The 23346-nt window shown below is 47.4% G+C and overlaps 1 protein-coding gene across 1 annotated transcript in view; it reads left to right on the top strand.

Moving 5' to 3' along the window:
* Positions 1 to 23346, top strand: part of TRANK1 (tetratricopeptide repeat and ankyrin repeat containing 1) — a 75496-nt gene that overhangs the window by 49153 nt on the left and 2997 nt on the right. The window contains exons 17-23 of the mRNA XM_024132306.2: positions 3545 to 3691; positions 5008 to 5164; positions 7730 to 7818; positions 10131 to 10234; positions 10343 to 10475; positions 16449 to 16594; positions 19880 to 22929. Coding sequence (XP_023988074.1) covers positions 3545 to 3691; positions 5008 to 5164; positions 7730 to 7818; positions 10131 to 10234; positions 10343 to 10475; positions 16449 to 16594; positions 19880 to 22929 — 3826 coding nt within the window. The remainder of the gene's footprint in view (positions 1 to 3544; positions 3692 to 5007; positions 5165 to 7729; positions 7819 to 10130; positions 10235 to 10342; positions 10476 to 16448; positions 16595 to 19879; positions 22930 to 23346) is intronic.

Below are 23346 nucleotides of genomic sequence, written 5' to 3'. Positions count from 1 at the left end.
ATTGCGGAGCACAGGCTCCGACGCGCAGGCCCAGCGGCCATGGCTCACGGGCCCAGCCGCTCCGCGGCATGTGGGATCCTCCCAGACCGGGGCACGAACCCGCCTCCCCTGCATCGGCAGGCGGACTCTCAACCACTGCACCACCAGGGAAGCCCAGCTTGTGATTTTTCTCTTCAGAGGATTCACTGTTACCTGTTCAACCACATGGACACCAGGGTCATCGTCTGAGATGAGAAAGGAACCAAGGAATGGTTATGTCAAGGCCTTCTCTTGTAGGATTTTGCCTCATTTGGGGGAGGGGCAATCATTCTCTGGTCACCTCCAAACTCTCCTCCTGTGGGGACTTGGAGGGGTGCTTGCCATTGACACTCTGCCCCAGTGGGGAGTCCCTTCCTTCACACTCATGTGTGACCAGGACAGGAGAGACTTTCAAAACCACAACTTTTAAGAGTTGCTGAACTAACCTAGAGAACAGACCCCACAAAAGAAGCCTTGCTGGTAGAGTCTAAGTCCTTTTCCTTCATAATTATTAATCCCCAGAGAAGAAGCTGGAAGACTTCTAGATGCTTCTTCCTTTTATTGCTGGGAGCGCTGCAGGCCTGTATTCTTGCTGTAAACACATGTGCTCGCTCCTAGGAGGCTCTGTCTTGAGAGTGAAATGTGTTTTATTCATGGAGACAGGTTAGTCATGTGCCATACGAGCAGCTTCTGCGTTTGCTTCGAGCAGTTTTAAGATACAGGTGCTTCACTGGCCCTTCCAAGTTCAGGCAGCCTGCACCTCCTTCTATCTGCCGGACCTCCTCAGATGTTAGCATGTGTGTCTCTTGCCTGCTTTCTTTGGCAAACAATTAAGTTGGGTAAACAGCTTTACAAAGATGAAAAGATAGTCACAGATGTGTCCTGAAGATTCTTTTTTTTTTAACTTCCAACTACTAAAATTGATTACATGACTCACATCTCTTCTCAGAAGCTGGTGATTAATTTCCTAATTGGTTAGTAGCATAACCACTCTTATTTAATAGATAGTGTTTAAAGCATTTAACCTAATGTGTTTTTTTTTAATTTATTTATTTTCTTTTATTATTTATTTTTGGCTGCGTTTGGGTCTTCGTTGCTGCATACAGGCTTTCTCTAGTTGTGGAGAGCGATTGCTACTCTTCATCGTGGTGCGTGGGCTTCTCATTGTCTTTGTTGCGGAGCACGGGCTCTAGGCGTGCGGGCTTCAGTAGTTGTGGCACGTGGGCTCAGTAGTTGCGGCTCACCGGCTCTAGAGCGCAGGCTCAGTTGTTGTGGCACATGGGCTTAGTTGCTCTGCAGCATGTGGGATCTTCCCGGACTGGGGCTCGAACCTGTGTCCCCTGCATTGTCAGGCGGATTCTTAACCACTGAGCCACCAGGGAAGTCCCTAACCTAATGTTTATAGAATTTATGTTATAGAGGAACTGAGGGAGGTAATGAACTGTATCCACTCCACCTTTCCATCATCCTTGAAAAGATACATAGGTGGCAAGTAGCACCATCTTATAAAAAACTGAAGGATAGGAGAATTGACTACCTACTCCCCCAAGACACACAATAAAGTATGAAATCTGAAATTTCATGGGAATTCTTCACTCTAGATACTGTGTATAATCTGGTCACGTTTGCCTCCCCAGGGTCTGCAAACCATGGCCTGGGGGCCAAACCCAGCTCACCGCCTGTGAGCTAAGAATGGTTTTTACATTTTTAAATGGTTAAAAAAAATCAAAAGGAAAAGCATATCCGGTGGCATGCGAAAATTGTATTAAATTCAATTTTAGTGTCAAAAGATAACGTTTCATTGCATCACACTTGCCCGTTCATTTACTGTTGACTAGAGCTGCTTTTGCTCTACAGTAGCAGAGTAGAGTGGTTGCAATAGAGACCATATAGCCCACAAAGCCAAAAAATATTTATCATCTGACCCTTTAGCAAAAAAATTTACACACTCTGATCTACAAGTCACCGTGGTTTTGTGCTTTGATTTGGGTAAAGGGGAAAATGGCTAAAATGTCAACTCTTTATCAAGCATTGTAGAGACACTTGACACTGATTATCTCCTTTTATTTTTCCAACAAATGTGGTTAGTTCTGTCATCCACATTTTACAGAACAGGAAAATGAGACCTAGAAGAGACATTTGTTCAAGGTCGCATAATAAGTGGACAAATTGGGATTTAATTTGTTCCATCTGACCTTAGAGTCCACCTTGCACAGCATACCCCACAGCTCCTGAATTTCACTCCATCCTTTTTTTGGGGGGACGGGGGGGCCTTGTGGCTTGCGGTATATCTTAGTTCCTCAACCAGGGATTGAACCTGGGCCCTCTGCAGTGGAAGTACAGAGTCCTAACCACTGGACCGGCAAGGAATTCCCGAGCTCCATCCTTGATTGGATCACTTAGTTAGGAAATTTTGTCACGTGTCTTTTTTTGTAAATCATAAGAAAATAATTTTAATTTTTTATTCTTACATTTCCTAGCATTCATATTTTCAGTGAAAATGTTTCAAATTATTTACACTTTGAATGCAATTACATCTCTTAATCCTGGGCATTTAATATAACACAAATTATGTGAAAATTCAGTTATAACACAACTAGTAATTTTGCTGGCATAAGGGCAAGACTATATTTTATAGAATAGATGTAAAAATAATTTATGAATGATTACATCTTTATTATATTACTCATCTAAACATGGCTAAACTATCCACATGTAACAGCAGTAATTATATTTTTATTATCTTGGTTATTTGTGACTCTTAGTCATATGAAACCCAAAGCTTAACACAAGTTATTTTGTATTTATATTTTTTAGACTTATTTTTTATTGAGGCAACACTGGTTTATAACATTATATAAGTCGCTCGTGTACAAGATTGTATTTCTACTTCTATATAGCCTACAGTATGCTTACCACCAAAAATTTAGTTTCTGGGACTTGGAACTAAGATCCCACATGCTACGCGGCGTGGCCAAAAAATTGAAGGAAGGGAGGAAGGAAGGAAGGAGAAATAAAATGAACCTTAAAAAAAAATTTAGTTTCCATTTGTCACCATAGAGTTGATATTTTACCATTTGTGACAACATGGATGGACACCGCAGGTACCACACTAGGCATCACATGTGTCTTAATGACTGACCCTAAGTGGCATTTTTAAACAGATTGTGAAAAGAGGTGAGGACACTGGTTTTCTCTCTCTATTCTGCTTGTGGACATTCTTTCAACTACAGGAACCTCCAGGCCCTAAACACTCGTGCTAGGAGTGAGCACATGTGCCTGCTTCTTGGCCGTCTTAGCTGAGTGTCTGGCGGTCTTCCCCGTAGCTGCCGTGATCCCTGCCTGCACCACCTGGGCCCCGACCCTCACTCTGAGGCCATAGGATGGCCACCTCCTCACGGCTGGTGCTGAAGGCCTGGCCGCCGTGCCAGGCAAAGGGGGCTTAGTTCTCTGTGAGGCCTAGGGAGGCTGGGTGTGCACTGCAGAAGCATATTCTGCTGGTCTTTCATTTGTCTTTGTTGTTCAGGCTTACAAGGAATGGAAGATCATTTCCTCATTTACCCCTTCATCCTCTGAGTCCAGAGAGGAAAGCGGGTGGCTGATTGAGGTGCCCCTAGAGAAATGCAGCTCCTCCCAGGGCGGGGCTCTCAAGGTGAATCCGGAAATGTACAAGGTGAGTATCAGCCACGGGTCCATGAGCTTGCTTGACAGGGAGCCGGTAAGCAGGGCTTGGCCGATAAGATGGGGTTAAAGACGGAGCCTGTGGTGCGGGTCTTCCTATCCGTCAGCACTAGTGGGTGGAGGATGGGAAAGGGAATGTGGTCGGCTCAGCACTGGCGACCCCCTCTTGGCAGAGAGCCAGGCTCGATGGGGGGGTGGGGCGAAGGGGGAGGGTGGCACCTTCTGTTTGCCTCTGGAGCTCTGTTCAGAAACTCTGACATTGCTGACGGGGAACTCAGAAGTGAAGTCCGTGACTGTAGTCAGTGGAGACCATTGTCTTCCAGCCTTGTCTGTGAAGGGACCCTGTCTCCCTTCCCCTGGGCGTCCCACTACATCACCGAGAAGTAGGCCAGAGCCGAAAAGCTCCGTGGAGTTCTAGACCGATGGAGGCCGACAGCGGCCTCAAGAGCGAGGGCAACGCCACAGAAAACCGAACCAGCAAAAACCAAAAGCTTTGGGAGAAACGGCTGTCCTAGTTTTATGTCTCCTACATAGTAGAAAACAAATAAACAGAAGAGCAGTTGTCCGGTTATTTCTGTAACTACCTGGAAGGCTCTGCACATAGATGTTAAATCATCGCCAAGCTGTGCAGACCTCTGGGTAGCCACAAATCGTTGTTGTTTTGAAATGTGCATGATTTAATCAAGGAGGTCCTCCCTGAGTCTAAGACATAGTCCCCTTATACCCAGAGTCCTCAGTCATGGGGTAGGTCAGGAGTAATATAGCGCTAATAATAGTCACAATAGCAGCGTGGGCCTGCTCCAATTTTTTTTTTTTTTTTTTTTTTAATTTTGGCCGCACTGTGCAGCTTGTGGGATCTTAGTTCCCCGACCAGGGATCGAACCCTGGCCCTTGCCAGTGAAAGCGTGGAGTCCTCACCCCTGGACCGCCAGGGAATTCCCACTGCTCCAGTTTTTAAAAATAAGTTACAGTAATTGGGTAGGATGTGACTCTTGGGGTAAACTGAGTGAAAGGTACACGGGACCTCTCTGCGGTATCTTTGTCACCTCCTAGGGATCTATAATTATTTCAAAGTGGACAAGTACAGCAGATTCAAGGGTGGGCCTGTACTAACACTGCCCCCCTCGCTAGAGTTCGCTTCCCTGTGTTGCAGCCACAGTGGGCTCCCCACGTCCTGCTCAGGCCTGGGCTGTACTTCATAAAACTTACTTTTTGAATATTTCTCCAAAATCAGAATAAGCCCGTTGAAGTGAGACACATTGTACTGTAGCCTGAAGGCTCATGCCTTTGTCCTGATCTTGTCTTTAGCTCCTGAACGGGGAGCTGAAGCAGCTCTACACGGCCATCACCCGGGCTCGGGTCAACCTCTGGATCTTTGACGAAAACCCAGAGAAGCGGGCTCCTGCTTTCAAATATTTCATGAAAAGGAATTTTGTCGAAGTCGTGAAAATGGATGAAAATAAAGGTAAGTGCTCATTAAAATATTCTGTCTATTGGACAGGAAGCATGTTACTCTCAACTGCTCTATGGCCAGGGGTAAAGGGTATAGTTTTCAGAAAGCACTTTCTTTCCACATTCTTCTGAGAAATGAATGTTCCTATTTATTGCTAAAGTGTGTGGGAGACTGAAGGTGTAATGAGATTGGGAGGGTTAACTCCTTCAGGAAAGAACTTTTATTTGTCCTTTAAAGGTAAGGATCATGGGTAAAGAATAGACAAAATAGGCTTTGTTGGGAGAATACAAATCAACTGTGGGCTTTTGGACAGCTGTTTGGCAATATCTATCAAAATAAAAAATGCACATACCTTTTGACCCAGTAATTCCACTTCTAAGGATCTATCCAGAGATACTCTTTTATAAAATCTCTAAGATAACATGCACAAGAGCACTCGTTACAGCCCCGTTTGTAATGATAAGAAACTAAAAATGACTTAAGTGTCCATGAAGGTGAAGGTGTCTGCAGTGGCTCCTCTGGTGCTGGGACCAGTGGGTGTGAGGTTGTTAACTAGATGTGGACCTCTTTAACTTTTCACCATTTCTGTGCTGTTTGCAGTGTTTAAAAAAAAACCAACATCATTATGTATTGTTTTTCATAATTTACAAAGGCTAGCTAATTTAAAAATGGAATGAAGGTCTCCTGATGGGATAACTGGGAGATAAATAATCAGCCCTCATGAAGGAGAAAGTTGTTCTGTTTCTTGGGGGTTAGCTGTTGAGTTGGCTGTTCCAGGCCGTGGTGAATTTCTCCAAAGGTGGGGGAAAGCCCATGGCTCTGTGGCTGCAGAGAGGTTTGTTGGTTTCCTGAGCATTTTCCAGCCAGTTTTATGGAGACTGTTTCTGGTTACAACCAATGGCTCAGTTGGGGACCAGGATTAGAAGCTCTATTCCTGGGACCTGACTGTGGTGCTGTAATGTGAAAAGTCTAAGGCTTGGGGTTAACCTGGCTTCTCATTAGAACTTTCCACCTGTGCAGCCATGGACTTAATTCAGCTGCCACTTTCTCCCCATGGGCCTCCACTTCCTCTACTAAAAAGAAAACGAGCGCGTTGGCCTACCGTGGTGGTTCTTATTCCTCCCCGCAGCTCAGAGTCCTTTTATTCTCACAGTATGTTCTGGCAACCCATTATAAGAGATCGAGATTGGCGATTTTTTTTTAATTTAAAAATTTAAAATGAAAAAGGATTACAATTAATATTATCTCTTGTTTGCATTAAGAATGCAAGAAAAAGTCCCGTCTTAATTGTGAGTTTTGAGTTGCACGTGGTAAAGTCTTTGAGGACATCTGTTCTCACTGTTCTGGGGAGCTGGGGATGAGTGTGGTGACTTTGCATTTGGGGATCTCTTCAACGCGGCACCAGTAGAGGTCACCGGCTGTGGGACTAAGATGTCACCTGGACACTCACAAGATGCTGCAAAGTCAGCTTTGCACACAGTGCGTGCGGGGGGCTGCAAGGATCGGCGTGTGTTTTTGCACCACCTAAACAAAGCTGGTCTGTCTGCCTGGCCCCTCTGGTTGACGTCTGTTGGCTGAGGGGACTCTGGCCTTTCCGGCTCAGATTTGGCTTCCGCGTCGTCCTGATATTCAGCCTTTTGTATGTTTCATGAAGCTGTGGCTCGGAATCCCCAGAGAGTGTCGCCTCCGCCCCACCCCCAGCACCGCTGGCGGTGCTCGGGGGTCCTCGGCAAGGGGGGCCAGCGCAGTCACCGCCAGCTGCTGAGGCTGACAGACGGGACCAATAGCAGGTGGTGGCAGTGGTCAACATCCACAACCAGAATGTGTCAGATTGCTTGCTGTGATGAGGGCAAAGTCTGCATATTTGCAAATACTGTCACATCCTATCACCTTGTCCCCTTGCTAAGGCCCCGACATGGGAGCTTGCCAAGAGCTACATGGCTTTGGGTTTTCAAGGAGGAACTGAAAATTGCTGTCTGTCTTCTAATTCGTATCTCTAGGAAAGGAAGGCAGACCAAAGTTCAAAAATCAAACAGCATCCCTTCTCACCTCCACCTCCTTCTCCCAAAACCCACCACCACCTGGCTTGGTAAGCTACACTCTACCTTACATGAACGCTAGACAGACAACATAGGTGTGTTCGTTTGCTCAGGCCACCATAACAAATACCACAGACTGGGTGGCTTACACAACAGAAATTATTGTCTCAGTTCTGGAGCCTAGAAGTCTAAGATCAATAAAGCTGTCAGGGGTCTGATTTCTTCTGAGGCCTCTCTCCTTGTCTGTAGATGGCCTTTTCTCTATGTCAGCCCCCTGTGTCTCTTTGTATGTGTTAATCTCCTCTTCTTGTAAGGATGCCAGTCAGATTGGATCAGGGCCCACCCATATGACCTCATTTGACCGTAATCACCTCTTTAAAGACCCTTGTCTCCAAATACAGTCACATTCCGAGCGACTGGGGGTTAGGACTTCAACACTTGAAATTTTGGGTGTAGGGGAACAAAATCGAGCCCATAACAACAGGTTTCAGTGAAGGAATCCCCAGAGAAGCAAACCCACGTTTCTCTTTCATTTTAGACCTCGATGATAGCATGTTTGTTAAAACCTCAACCCCTGCGGAGTGGATCACCCAAGGAGATTACTATGCTAAACACCAGTGCTGGAAGGTAAGGAGAGAGAGGTCTGCGTGACCTGTGGCCTTGTCAAGCCTCACCAGCAGGTTTCTCATCACTGCATTTGTCACCAGGACGGGGCGGGGGTCGGGGTCCTGGTACTTGTGCTGCTACCCCTTCTGCGACATCAGGTCACCCGCCATGCAGAGATCTCCCTGTCCCGCACCCCACCACCCCCGTGCGGTCATGACAAGCCTTCCTTTTGGCCAAATGCCAGTGTGTGATCATAGGAAGAGGAAGGGTCCTGGCCTCTCCCGCTGAGGAATCCTTCTATCGGGAGGGATGGGGAACAGGCTGCACTCCCGATGGGGGAAGCTGCAGAGTTGCTCCATAAGGGGGCTAGGATGGATACAGAGAGGGGTGAAGGCCTGTGGTCACCCCTGCAGTCAGGTGTAAGGGAGGAGAAAACAGTTTGCACTGTTGTGTGTTTGGTCGTGTCGGGATAGTGTTTCCATAAATATGCAGCTGCAGAAGTTGACTGAGTCCTGCACTGTATTCACTGCCCATCCTTGTTGTAATTGGCAAGGAATACTAAACACCTGGCTGTTGTCATAAAACCAAGATTTTTTTTTTTTTTCAGAGAGGGGGTAGAGTGGGACAATGTGGGCAGCAGGTGTGGGTATGAAATTAGAAACCTATAAAGTCTTTCCCTTTCTCGCTTCAGAACACAGCTGGTGTTATACGTATTGCCCGTGGATTTCCAATTCTGTATCCCTTGAAAGATACCTTTTGAATGTTTGAATCTAAAATCTTTTGAGGGCAGTAGCACAGATGAGAATGTTATAAAAAGCCTCCTCCTCACCTGACTTTATTTTGACTCCACCAAAGGGCTTTGGGACTCAGGAAGTTTATCATTTTTGGCTGCATGTCAGTAAATGTCTCAGAACCACCGTACAAGTGGAAACCCTTGAGATCCATTCATTCAGCATATCCTGTGGAGCTGTGGGCCCAGCATTGCGTTTAGGTCATGGGGATGTGACAGTGGGCAGGACAGGTGTACAGAAGAAGCCAGCGGCTTCCAATGTCACATGTGAATGACAAGCTGCCTCCAGAACCGCCTGTCCTGGACGGTGTGGCCAGGGAAGGCTACTTTGAGTGGGAGCCTTGAGCTGGGACCTGTAGGGTAAATGAAGTTAAGCAGGCAGAGGAGGGATGGAAGAGCATTTCACTCAGAGGGAAGAGTGTGTGCAAAGGCCCTGTGGCAGAAAGGAGCATTTCGCATGTCACAGGAATGAGAGGAGGCCCACGGGGCTTGGGAGGCTGGAACAGAGAGCCCAGGGGGAGAGATGCCATCCTGCCTGTGTTATCAGTAAGTGTCACTTAATCCTTCTCTTGCCCACACTGAGGCCTAATCTCTACGTGCTGGGCAGAACATGAACTTCCTGCCCTGTAGTCTGTACTTGGAGACATGATGTCAGCAACTTTCTGCTGGTGGGGAGCAGGGAGCAGACTGACTCCCCTGGGACACTTGTCTGCCCATCTTCTATTTGCTACATACAGGTCTGCATGTGCCAAGGATCTGGTCAGTCATCTTCTGGGATGTGTTGGGACACTACCTCTGTCCCCGTTTCTACCATAACAGGTGCACTGCTGCTGCTCCACCAACACTGCCCACTAGCCTTGGTTGTTACCAACTAGAGGGGACCTATGTTGAGCCCAGAAAAGCCACTGGGCAACCTTGGGCCAGTTGCTCCATGTCCTTGACCTGAGGTTGCTACCAAATACAGTGGGAAGGATGAAACATCGCACACGCGGCTATTAAAGATCAGATGAGGGTGTTATTATGATGACCTGTAAAACTATGTCTGATGTGCCTTTTCCATGGCTCCTAGGTGTTTCCAAAGGGAAGCTTTGAGTCCAAAGTGTTAGCTGGTAACACAATTAGGCTTTATCCTCTGGGGCTGTTTCCTCTTTTCTTTTTTTAAAATTTTTATTGGAGTATAATTGATGTACAGTGTTGTGTTAGTTTCAGGCACACAGCATAGTAAGTTATACACACACATATATCCACTCTTTTTTTAGATTCTTTTCCCACGTAGGTCATCACAGGGTATTGAGTAGAGTTTCCTGTGCTATATAGTAGGTCCTTATTAGTTATCTATTTTATATTTAGCAATGTGTATATGTCAGTCCCAATTGAGGCTGTTTTCTTTAGTGTTTCAGCACCTTCCTGTCCCTTCTTCTCGGATTTAGCTGGGGTGAGACCCAATGCTTTGTCCGTGCAAACATGGAATGCGTGCTTTAACTCTTGTTCCTGTGTCACCTCCGTCACCTTGCTGGAAACAGAAACCTTTGGTCTATTCCAGGTTGCAGCCAAGTGTTTCCAAAAGGGAGGTGCGATGGAAAAGGAGAAGCTGGCTCTGGCCCACAGCACCGCCCTGAACATGAAATCCAAGAAAGTCAGCCCCAAGTAAGAGCTTCAGGGGTCATTTCAGGTTTGCTCTGATGAGAGAGAGCTGCAGGTTCAATCTACTGGTATCATACTCCAGGGAAACTCTGTTCTATTTCTCCCTCCCAGGGAAAAGCAGGTGGAATATTTGGAACTGGCCAAGACGTATCTGGAGTGCAAGGAGCCAAAGCTGTCCCTTAAGTGTCTGAGCTACGCCAAGGAGTTCCAGCTGTGTGCCCAGCTGTGCGAGAGGCTGGGAAAGGTACGTTTGGCCCACGGCTGCTCCTAGGAGAACTGGGCTCCGTGGGGCAGATGGAAGGGTGGGCCCCAGCCTCCGCCTGTGTCAGGAAGGGCTTCCGTCCTCCCAAGAGGGAGAGGTTGGCCCTGCCGACTCTGTGGGTGGCCCTTCTTCCTCCATCTGCTCCAACATTCAGATAGTTTCAGGGACTGTGTGTGTGTGTGTGTGTGTGTGTGTGTGTGTGTGTGTGTGTCCATGTCTGCGAATGTTTGCGACCCGTTATTTAACCACAGGGAGGCCAAATGTTCACATCAAAGGGAAGACAGGTTTTAGAATATTCCTGCCTTTTCTTTCTCCATGTTCAGTCTGGAGTCAGCCTGGGTGGATGGTCTGGCAGTTACATGGTGGTTTCTCTGTGTCCCAGCAGTTACTCTAGATCTGCACTGACCGATCTGGCAGCCACTAGCCACATGTGGCTACTTAATTAAACATTTAGGTTAACTAAAACGTAATAAAGTCAAAAATTCACTTCCACAGTCTCACTAGCCACATCTCAAGTGCACGTTGTGATAGAACATTTCCATTGTTCTAGAAGCGCTAGTGGACAGAGTTGCTGGCCCAGAGCACAGGGCTCACAGTGTGGTCTGCAGGCTGGCACTGGCCACAGACTCATACTATCTGTAACAAGATAAACTCCAAAGAGGAAAGTAGGCAGAGATTTTTATGGCAATTTGGCATGGCTGTGACATCCGAGAGGTGATGATTTTCTTAGTGATTCATTTTTCTTCTTTTTATTGAGATATAATTGACATATAATATCAAATTGGTTTTAGTTGTACAGCATAATGATTCAATATATACATAAATTGCAAAATGATCACCGCAGTAAGTTTAGTTAATGTCCGTCACCACACATAGTGATGATCTTTTTTCTTGTGATGAGACCATTTAAGATCGTTTTCATTTACATGTGGAATCTAAAAAATAAAACAAATGAACAAAGATAACAAAATAGGAGCAGACTCACTGATACAGAGAACAAACCAGCAGTTACCAGAGAGGAGTGGAGGTAGGGGCAAAATAATTGAAGAGGATTAAGAGGTACAAACTACCAGGTGTAAAATAAATAAGTACAGGATGTAATGTACAGCACAGGGAATATAGCCAGTATTTTATAATAACTTTGTATAGCGTGTAATCTATAAAAATATCAAATAACTGTGTTGTATACCTGAAACTAATATAATATTGTAAGTGAACTATACTTTGATAAAAAATAATAAAACAAAAATAAATAAAAATTTTAAAAGATCTACTTTCTTAGCAACTTTCAAATACACAATACACTATTATTAACTACAGTCACAATGCTGTACATAAAGCAGTTCTTTTTTTTTTTTTTAATAAATTTATTTATTTATTTTTGGCAGCATTGGGTCTTTGTTGCTGCCCGTGGGCTTTCTCTAGTTGCAGTGAGTGGGGGCTACTCTTCGTTGCAGTGCGGTCTTCTCATTGTGGTGGCTTCTCTTGTTGCAGAGCACGGGCTCTAGGCGCCTGGGCTTCAGCAGTTGTGGCAGGTGGGCTCTAGAGCACAGGCTCAGTAGTTGTGGCACACAGGCTTACTTGCTCCACGGCACGTGGGATCCTCCCAGACCAGGGCTCAAACCCGTGTCCCCTGCATTGGCAGGCAGACTCTTAACCACTGCGCCACCGGGGACGCCCCTATCCTTGAAGCTTATTTTTTACCTAATACTTTGTACCTCTTAATCCTCTACTTCTGTCTTGCCCCTCCCCCCCACTGGTAACCACTAGTTTGTTCTCTAAATCTGTGAGTCTCCTCCTTTTATGTTTTGTTCACTAGTTTGTGGTATTTTTTAGATTCCACATATAAGTGATATCATACTGTATTTGTCTTTCTCTGTCTGACTTTTTTCACTTAGCACAGTACTCTCCATCCATGTTACTGCAAATGACTGAGTAGTATTCTTTTTTATGGCTGAGTAGTATTCCATTGTATAAATGTACCACATCTTCTTTATCCATTCCTCTGCCGTTGGACACTTAGGTTGCTTCCATATCTTGACTATCATAAATAATACGAAGCAGTTCATTTTTACTGTATCTGTTGTGGTGGGTTGGACATGAAGCCATCTGGTCCTCACCACGGGTGCTGCTGTAGGGTTCCCGGCTGCAGCTGCTGCATTTCCTCCTGCGTCAGGTGTTATGACCGTCCAGTAGGGAGGGGGTTGTTCATGTCTCTATGTGAACTGGAGGAACTCCTGGACCCTCAGAGCACCCTGGGCATTGGGCTGGGTGGGGGTGGGACCTCCTGGGAAGTTTGAAGTGTGGCCCTAAGTCAGTGTCAGAGAAGATAAGGCCGTCCCAAGGCTGCCCTCCCTGCCCCATGTTTAGTATGGGACGTGACTAGTTAGCATGTGGGAGAAGGGGGTGGAATGGGGATTTCAGCATGGGAAGGAAGTTTGGGTCATAAGATTCCAGGAACTAAAATGGTTTCTGAACTCTCCATGTTCCTTTGTCCCCCGACCTCCATCTCCAAGGCACCCCCTTGGGCCCTAAGCAGTGACAGCGACAGGGGACAGGCCTGAACCTGTTGCTTTCCCCTCTTTGCCTGACAGCGCCCATCCCGGCTGAGCCAGAGCCCCCTTCCTTGTCTGCTCACCTTGCCTCCCCGAGGCCCGCCGAGCTCCACCTCTGAAAGCGGGGTGGGGCCCAGCAGGCCAGAAGTCCGGCCCACATTCCCTTCTCCAGGACCTCAGTGCCTTCAGGATGTGGAGGCCGCCCTGGTCCTGGAGACACAGGCTGCCGGCCTTCCTCACGTCCCCAGGGTTGACCACCAGTGCCAGCTCCTTCCGCCTTCTCTCGCCAGCACATTCCAGGAGCTCTGAGCCCCAGCCGGGGAAGAGTCTGGTCCCTTTCTTTGCTCAGGCCCCTCCCTGGCGGGATATTCAACCCTCAGACAGCGTCAGACCTCTTGTGGTCCATCCCACCAAACTAGCCAGCATGATTCAAGTTGACCACTCTTCGCAAAATCCTTAGGCCACGCCACCTCCCTGTTCACGGTCCCCAGACATGTGCTGACCCTGGGGAGAAGGGTGTGTGAAGCGGCTGTGGGAGCAGAAGGTTTCCTTTCAGGGCTTCCTCTGCCTTGCCTGCTTCCTGCCTCTCCAGAGGTCAACACTGGTTTCCCTGGAAACCTCTCAGGGCCCTTGCTCTGGGCGGCAGGACGGGGGGGCCTGCTTAGAGCCAGCCCTCCTCTCTCCCGACCCAGTTGGGTGCACGCTTGCACCTAAGGGGGCCTGCGTTCACCCTGGGGGTTTTCTTCTGAGTAGGCGGCCTTGTCAAGGAGAGGAAAAGGTGGCTAGGGGTTATGGTTATGGGGTTTGATTGATGTGGCAAAATGGGTTTAGTAGCTCCCTGGTCTGTGAGGTCTCTGGACGTAGAAGAACCTCACACCTGGATCTTGTTCGTATTTTGGCATTTCGTGTAACTTGTCTTGTTAAATAAAAACCCAGCTGAGATTTATTAGAGAGTCTGGCATATGCATTTTGTTTTGTTCCATTTTGATTGTTTTCTCTTTGGATGTCAGGTGCAGCCAGTCGAGTTAGGAAATGAAATATTCAACAAATAGGTAGCCCCCCCGCCCGCTGCCCCCTCCAGTGTGTACCAGGCACTGTGGGCGCTTGGCAACCAACAGGCAGCAGAGCAGGGGCCTCTGCTTTAGTAGTTTTCCTTTTTAGTGTGGGAGAGGGGTGACAGAGCCAGTAGTACAGAAGATGTCAGCGGGGATGAGGGCTGGGGGAGGGGAGAGGGGGTGTCAAGCGTTGCTGTTTTAGGTGCAGGAGGGGTCAGGGAGCTGACTTCTGCAGGGAGACCAAGAGAACAGCTGCCTCCGGAGGACATTGCCCATAAAAGCCCCCAAGGTGGGAGCGTATGGGCGAGTTTGAAATACAGCAAGGAAGCCAGTTTGGCCAAAGCAGAGTGAGTGGGGTCAAACTGGTAAAAATGAGCCAGAGAGTGTGGCAGGAACAAATCAGGTAGGACCTTGTGGTCCATGGTAGGGACTGGATTTGTTCCGGGGTGAGGGGGAACCAGCGGAAGGTTTTGATTGGAGGGGTGACATGAAACGAATTATTGGGATGCTCTGTGGAGAGCTCTGTAGGCAGCAAAAGTAGAAGCGGAAAGGCCAGTTAGGAGGGGTGAACAGCAGCTTAGGCTGAGATGCTGCGGCTTGGATTGCCTCCATGGTGGTGGAGGGGCTAGGAAGGGTTCCTGTCTGGGAAATGTTGGGAGAGCCAAGCCAACGGGATTAACTGATAAGCTGGGCAGGAAACGTGAGAGGAAGAGGAGTGGAATATACTCTTCTGTTCATGCAAACCCACCATCGTTTTATATTCTTCATCCTCTTCCTCCTCATAGCCATTTCCATTCTCTTCTCATTGGCTGCCCTTCCAATGCAGTTAATATATGTCCCCATCCACGTGCATAACTGAAGAATAAATAGTATTGTATTCTCTGTACATATTTATTTTAAGCTTATCTAAATAGCATCTTGTTCTGTTTGTTATTTTTTCCACCCTCTGCTATGGTGTTAAGGTCCGGCCAGGTTTCTGACCACTGTTTGTATTCCAGAATGGGCATCCACTGCGTTTGACTTACCCATTTCCCTAGTGGTGAACATCCAAGTCACCGCCAACTCCCAGCTGCCACACACAAGTACTATGACACAGCGCATCCCCTTCCAGGGCTGTGAACTGCTAGGAGTGGGCTTGCTGACCCCAGGGGGTGCGTGTGTTTAATTTCACCAAGTGAAAGTTGAAAGCCACTTTGCTTTCCAGAGCAGCTGTACCACTCCGTGCATGAGGGGTCCTTGTGCCCCATATCCATGACCACGTCACAGGGTTCTGATTTTCTAATTTTTGCAGACCTCATAGATGTATCTCACTGTGGCTTTAATTTACATTTCTCTGGTTATTAGCAGTGTTGAGCATCTTCATTTATTTGTTAGTCATTTAAGTTCCCACCACTGCAAACTGCCAGTTCATACCCTTTGCCTAGTTTTCTGGAAAGTCTTTTTCTTGTGTTTGCAGGAATCCATTTTATGTTCTAGACCTGCCCACTCTAGTACAGTAGCCAGTGGCCACATGTGGCAGTTTATATTAACATTAATTAAATGAAATCAAAAATACAGTTCCTCGGTTACACTATCCACACATTTCCTGTGCTCACTGTTCACACGTGGCTAGGGGCTACCATATTGGATAGATAGATACAGAACATTTCCATCTTCACAAAAGGCTCTGTCTGACAGTGCTGGCCTAGATGTTAATGTTTGTCTTCTCTCTGTTAACTTTATTTGATGTGCTCTTTGTTGAACAGTTTTGATGTACAGTTGACCCTTGAACAGTGCAGGTGTTGGGCCACTGACCCTTCGCACAGCTGAAAATCCACATATAACTTATAGTTGTCCCTCCACATCTGAGGTTCCTCTGTATCCTTGGTTTCATATCAGGAATTCAACCAACTGAAGATCATGTCACACTGTAGTATTTATTATCAAAAAAAAATCCTTGCGTAAGTGGACCTGTGCAGGTCAAACCTGTGTTGTTCAAGGGTCAACTGTAATCAAATCCATCAATTTCTTCCCCAGAGTTTGTGTGTTTTGAGTTTTGTTGAAGACTTTCTTTACCTCAAGGTCACAAAGATATTCTCATACATTTTCCTCCAATAGCTTTCTCATTTAGACCTTTAATCCATCTGGAGCTTCCATTTGTGTATGGTGTGAGGATGGGATTTCACTTTACTTTTCTCCCTATAAAGCAGTAGTTTTCCTAAATTACCTACATTTTAGTGTTTTTCACTTGATTCTAATAAATCGCAGACATAGGAACATCCTCTTTATTATTCATGGTGTTGGTTTACTTTTAAGATGAAAAGTTATATTATAAATACTCTGAGTAAAATTTTACTCTGTCCTAGATAAGAGATGCTGCCTCTTTCTATAAGCGAAGCCAGTGCTACAAAGATGCTTTCAGATGCTTTGAGCAGATTCAGGAATTTGATCTAGCCCTCAAAATGTACTGCCAAGAGGAACTTTTTGAAGAAGCTGCTGTGGCAGTGGAAAAGTAAGTGGTTTTATTCTCTTCCTTTCTCCCCCACATCCCCCCAAGCCCTGCCCTCCTGTTGCTCCTTGAGGAGGTGTTGCCTTGCTCTTCTGAAGTGGCTTGACCATGTCACCCTCCTTCCACTTGGGTGGTGGCCTCCGTGCTGAGTCCAGAACTCCTTGAATACAGCGTCATGAGGAGAAGGAGCAGAAGAAGATGAAGGATGCGTTACGAGTGTCTATAACATGCCCAGCAGTTTCGTGCTTAATGATAGTTCAGTCCTCTCCACCTTTACCTGCTGAGTTAACAATTTCACTGATGTGTGGTTGGATAGAGGTCAGAGCACTAGTGGGCGGTCAGGATTCTGCTTCATCGTGATTTACTGGCAGATGCCCAGCCAGGCCCTGATACATATGTGTATGATATGTATGATATGTATATACACATGCCCTCAGTTGTAGGACACATAAGTTTCATACATGGCCCATTGGAGCTTCCTTGAGCCTTCAGCCTAACTGATGTTCTAAAGGTGAAGTGCAAACGGGTGGGGTTAATGGATGACAAGGAATCTAGAAACAGCATATGGTCGATGCCTGTCAGAGGTCTTCCTGGTGGAGTGCGACAGCTAGAATTGTAGAGTCTGCTGTTCTGTATTTCTGCTCAACAGCTCCTGGAAAAGTAGGCTGTGGCTTAGTTCTGTATTCTCTTTGCTTTCTACCAAATTATACATGTGATAAAATGAACATGATTGACCAGGTGTTCAAACTTTATATTAAAGTTAGCATTTATTAAAGTATATCATATATTTTTGAAAAACGCGCAATTTTCACAAAGTAAATACACTTGTATAACCAACACCTAGATAAAGAAATTGAGTTTTATTTTTGGAAATGGAAAAGAAGGTGTCTAGTGCCAAGGTTGGTAATTGAGCATATTCCTTTATCCAGGTCTTTGGTTCCATTATGTGTAAGATATACACAGTGTGTATATATTAGTCAGCTCAGGCTGCCATAATGAAATGCCATAGATCGGGTGGCTTAAACAACAGAAATTTATTTTCTCACAGTTTTGGAGGTTAGAAGTCCACGATCAAGGCTCCAGTCAATTGGATTACTGGTGGGAGCTCTCTTCCTGGCTTGCAGACAGCTGCCTTCTTGCTGTGTCCTCACGTGGACTTCCCCTGGTGTTTAAGCATGGAGGGAAAGAGAGATTGTGGGCGACAGAGAGCTCCCTCTCTGGTGTCTCTTCTTTTTTTTTTTTTTTTTTTTTTTCCTTTTCTTGTTTGGCCACATTGTGCGGCTTGTGAGATCTTAGTTCCCCGACCAGGGATTGAACCTGGGCCTCAGCAGTGAAAGCACAGAGTCCTAACCACTGGACCGCCAGGGAATTCCCTGGTGTCTCTTCTTACAAGGACACTAATCCTATTGGATCAAGGCTCCACCCTTATGACCTCATTTAACCTTAATTACTCCCTTAGAGGCCTCATCTCCAAATACAACCACACTAAGGGTTAGGGCTTCAACATATGAATTTTAGGGGATGCAAACTGTCATCCATAACAGGGTGCCCCCTGTGACATTGATTGGGTGTTGTGTACCCTGAGTAATCAACCAGGCCAATTCCCTTGTGAGGCCATATGACAAAACCACCTGAGAGGATTTTTTTTGTACTTTCAATTATTTAGTTAATCTGTTCTCACTTTTCCAGGAGAGCATTGAATAATCATAGATTTTCCCCATTATTTTGTTTATCTTTATCAGCTTTCCTGAGGTATTCAACTGACTCTATTTTTTTGTGGGGGGGAGGCATGCGGGCCTCTCACTGTTGTGGCCTCTCCCGCTGTGGAGCACAGGCTCCGGACGCGCAGGCTCAGCGGCCATGGTTCACGGGCCCAGCCGCTCCGCGGCATGTGGGATCCTCCCGGACCGGGGCACGAACCCGTGTCCCCTGCATCGGCAGGCGGACTCTCAACCACTGCGCCACCAGGGAAGCCCCAACTGACTCTTTTTAATGATATGTTGAGTTGAGATCTAGTGTCGTCAGTATTAATTGGAGCCTCGCACTTGATTTTTCTGAGTGTCTTTTGAATGCTCTACATACTAGATGTAGAATTCAGTTGCTAACTGGCCTGACTCAATGTAATGAGGACATTTTAGATTTGAAAAGAAAATACCTAAGAAAATTTTCTTAGTTTAAGAATTTTTTTTTCCTTTGGCCACGCCGCGTGACATGAGGAATCTTAGTTCTCTGACCAGGGATCAAACCCAGGCCCCATGCAGTGGAAGCCTGGAGTCTTAACCACTGGACCACCATGGAGGTCCCGAAAAATTTTTAAACTTGCTGTAAATACCCCCTACTCCATCAGCCAAAGCTCACAAGAGAGGCTCATCCTCAGTTACACCCCTTCACAGAGGGCCTGTTATACGAAGGGATCTGATTTTTGTGGGATGACCCTGGGGCAGCAGGAGGTCCCTGGGCACCTCTCTGGTTGTGAGGAATGTGTTTTGTCTCCTGTGAGAGTTCAGAAGTAAGCATGTTTCATTGGATTGGCCCAATGCCTTGAAAATTCGTATGTGGGATATACTCACTTTGATCAGCAGAGTCAAGAGGAGCTTGACTTCGGGGCTTCATTCATCTCACACTAACTCAACTGCATACATTCCTGGCAAAAGAAAAAGTCACAGGTTGGTTAATAACAGGAAGACTGATGTAATGGCTGGTGTGTCTGCAGACCCCATCTCCACTCTTTCTCATTAATCAGGTATCAGACTCAACAGGGTTGTGTACCCAAAGTGATTAGCAAGCTTTTATGAAAGTTTAAGGGATTTTTTTCAAGGATGATTTTGGCTATGCATAATTTCTGCCTTACAGATTGACTTTCCTGAGTAACTGTCACTTGCCTAGGTTGCAACTCCACTATATTTCTTTTTTTTCTTTTCTTTTTTCTTATTTTGTTTTTGTTTTTTATTTTTATTCTTTTTTTTGGCTTTTGGGAGGGGTTTGTTCTTTTGTGTGTGTGTGTGTGTGTTTCTTTTTTGGTTTTTTTTAAGTATTTTTTCTTTTTCTGCAACTCCACTATAGTTCATTAATTAAGCATACTATTGCTTGGTTCCTTCAAGGAATAAAGAATTAATTTTATCAGTGTAAAATGAAGCCTTGATAAAGATGCTGGATAACTTTAGGTCCTATTCTGCAGGTCCTATCTACAAGTGGTCATTTTATGATAAGTTGTTCTGTGCTGCATTTTGTAAAGTTTCTGTTGGGTGATACTGAGTTGACATTGGTGTTGTCTGTCTGTCATTGCAGGTATGAAGAAATGCTAAGGTCCAAGACCCATCCCATTTCCAAGCTCTCCTATTCAGCCAGCCAGTTTTACTTGGAGGCTGCAGCCAAGTACCTGAGTGCGAATAAGATGAAGGAGATGATGGCTGTGCTCTCGAAGCTCGACACGGAAGACCAGCTGGTGTTCCTGAAGTCTCGGAAGCGGCTTGCAGAGGCTGCCGACCTGCTCAACAGGGAAGGTCGGAGGGAAGAGGCCGCCCTGCTGATGAAGCAACATGGCTGCCTCTTAGAGGCTGCCAGGCTCACCGCCGACAAGGACTTCCAGGCCTCATGTCTGCTGGCGGCCGCCCGCCTCAACGTGGCCAGGGATTCCGATGTCGACAATACCAAGGCCATCCTCAGAGAAGCCCTGGACCTCTGCCATCAGACCAATCAGGTGTCCGGCATCGCCGAGGCCCACTTCCTGCAGGGGGTGATCCTGAGAGACTTTCCAAAGCTCAAGGATGCCTTCCTGAGGTTTGACACCCTCAACCACTCAGCAGGGGCAGTGGAGGCGCTCTACGAAGCCACCAGCCGCTGTGAGGCCCAGCCCGAGGATGTCCTGGCCCTGGCTCCGGCGGGCCTGGAGGTCCTTCTCAGTCTGGTCAGGGCCCTCAAAAGAGTGACCAACAACGCTGAGAAGGAGATGGTCAAGTCTTGCTTTGAGTTTTTTGGGATTACGCAGGTGGATGCCAAGTACTGCCAGATAGCTCAAAACAACCCCGGACCCATATCGAGAATCATTTTTGACCTGGATTTGAACTTGAGAGAGAAGAAAATGAAAGAGCATTTCTTGATAATGACGGACCAGGTGAAATTAGCCTTAAACAAACACCTTCTGAGCAGGCTGTGTCAGATCACACGGAGCCTGCTTGGGAAGACCTACCTGGGCATCTGCACGAGGTTTATCGTGGGCTTAAAATGCGAGGATGGACACTGTGAAGATTTCCACAGGCCTTTGCGGCGTCATGAGGCCAAGTGTTTGGTTCAGACAAAAATACACCTGGTGGCGATCAACGGATTGCTTTTGGAAGCCAAAAAAGTATTCCCTAAAGTCTTAGCTGAAGAACTTGAAGAAATCGATTATATTTTGTCTCCGGATAAATATGGCCTTTGCAAATCCCTGCTGAATGTTCTCTTCCCTAAGCATTTCCACCAGAGAGTATTGTCAGAAAACCCCATGGCATGCAAAGAAGTCCTGAAACCACATTACAAATCCTTCCGGTCCTACAGGTCTGCTCTGAAAGAGTACATCCATGTCCTATTTCAAAACGAAAGGGCTCGAAGCCGCCGGGAGTCCACGGACCTGTGGCTGAGCGCCATGCAGGCTTTCCTTCTCTCTTCCAGCTACCCTGATGAGCTTGAAAAGCTGCTCCACAAGGAGGAGGACCTCTACAACCAGGAACTCAAAGCCCTCTGGGCTGAAAAAGAGAAAAGGGGCAGGGGGAGAGGCAGCAGGATGAAAGGAATAGAAGGGAAATTTGGCATGCTGACGCCCAACAAGGATGATGAGAGCGTGGAGAAGACACACCTGTGCTTCATCCGGCTGCTGGAGGATTCCATCCACCAGTTCTACGTGCGCAGGAACCCAGAAGACTACAAGAGGCGCTTTTTCCGTTTCATGAACGTCCTTGTCAAGAGGTGCAAAGAGCCACTCGTCCCCAACATTGGGAACACGGTGGCCCTGCTGGAGTTCCAGTTTGTCCACTGCGGGGCGGTCCTGGCCCGCCTCTGGAAGAGCGCCGTCCTGTGCCTCCCCAAGAGCTACATCGCGCTGTTGCACTACTGGGAATTCCTGTTCAGCAAGAAGGACCGGGAGCCTGGGGATGTGTTCGCCATCATTCAGGAATACAAACCCAAGGACGTGACCAGAGCCATTCAGGATTTCCGGTTCCACCTGTCCTACCTCGTCAAGGTGCTCTGCGGCCGCGAGAACGAGAACTTCAATGTCCTGCTCGATGCCTTCAGTGAAATTGACTACGTGGTGTCCGGGGAGGCGGAGCGGACCCTGGTGCTGTGCTTGGTGATGCTTGTGAACACCGAGGGGGTGCTGCAGCCGTCATGCAAGCCTCTCCTGTCAAGCCACTTCCAGGAGATCGAGGCCAGGCTGCAGCTGATGAGCATGGACTTCCCGGGCCAGGTCCCCGAGAGGCTCCTCACAGTGGTGAAGCGGGTGCAGCTGGCGCTCAACGTGAAGTCTGTGGCGGAGGCGCTGCAGGACCTGCTCTTTGAGCGGGATGAAGAGTACCTGATGGACTGCCACTGGCAGTGGGACAGCGGGCACGCCAAAGGGACCACGGTCCGAGGCCTCTACCACGAGGAGGTCAGACTGAACCGCCTGTTCTCCGTGGACCCCGTGGACTACTTTGTCGAACCTGAGTGCGAGGTTGGTCAGGACGAGATGGAGGAACTGGCCTTGGAAGACCGGGACCACCTCCTTGCCACCATCCTGTCGCAGAAGCAGCGGAAGGCCTCCATGCAGCGGAAGCTGCGGAGGGCGTACCTGGTGGTGTCCCTGTGCATCAGCTTGAGGAGGAGGCGGGAGGCCCAGGCCGAGCACTTCAGGGAGGAGGGCAGGGAACCCGGGGCTGGGAGCTTCAAAAAGGCCGACGTGGACAGGACCCAGTGCGACCTGTGTGGGGTGAAGTTCACCCGCGGGCCCGAGAACTATTTCGGCCCTGATCAAGCATTTGAGGGAGCGGCTCCTGAGGCTGTGGCCCTTTCCGGGGCCGAGCTGGAAGACGAGCAAAGTCGGGAGAGGAGCAGTGAGTCTTACGAGCAGCACATCCTCCTGCAAAGCCACCAGAGGCAGCAAGCGGCCTACCAGAAGTACTCAGACTTTTTCCACAAGAAGGTGGACCCTGCTATTGATGAAGGCAAGCTGGTGGTGCAGGACATGGAGCAGAACGTGTGGGTCCGCAGCCACCTGGGCTCCAAAGAGCATAGCCACATGTTGCAGAGGAAGGTCCAGGAGAACATCAAGAAGGTCTCGGACATGGTGGAGGACCTCTACAGGCGGAAGGCCTGGGCTGGTGGTAAGGGCCTTCAGAAGTGGGGTGGAGATGGTGTCAGAACCCGGGCTTTGAGAACACATGTCTGACTCCAGTCCTTTGTAGTAATGTCTGACCTGGGGATGATGGAATCTTGGCATTAGCAGAAATACAAGTGAGGACCATGCGTTCTCCAATTACAACAAAGCCCCATTGTTTGGACCACCCCTCCCACAGTAACAATGTGTCATCATCTTGGGTCAGGATGGTTTCCCCTGGCACAACAGACAAGAAAAGTGTTTGCTAACCAATTCTTTGTAGAGGATAGAGGGGGAATGTTTCAAGTCTTGAGGAAACTCTTTAAACGTCCCCTGATTCATTCATTCAGTGATCGTTTCTTGAGCACCTACTATGTGCTGAACCCTTGACTAAGATCTAGAGGTGCATAGCTGGTCTCTTCCT

This window comes from Physeter macrocephalus, chromosome 18 (genome assembly GCF_002837175.3).
Source record: "Physeter macrocephalus isolate SW-GA chromosome 18, ASM283717v5, whole genome shotgun sequence".
NCBI lineage: Eukaryota > Metazoa > Chordata > Mammalia > Artiodactyla > Physeteridae > Physeter > Physeter macrocephalus.
The sequence above is the reverse complement of the archived record's forward strand: the minus strand, read 5'-3'. Positions and strand labels throughout refer to the sequence as shown.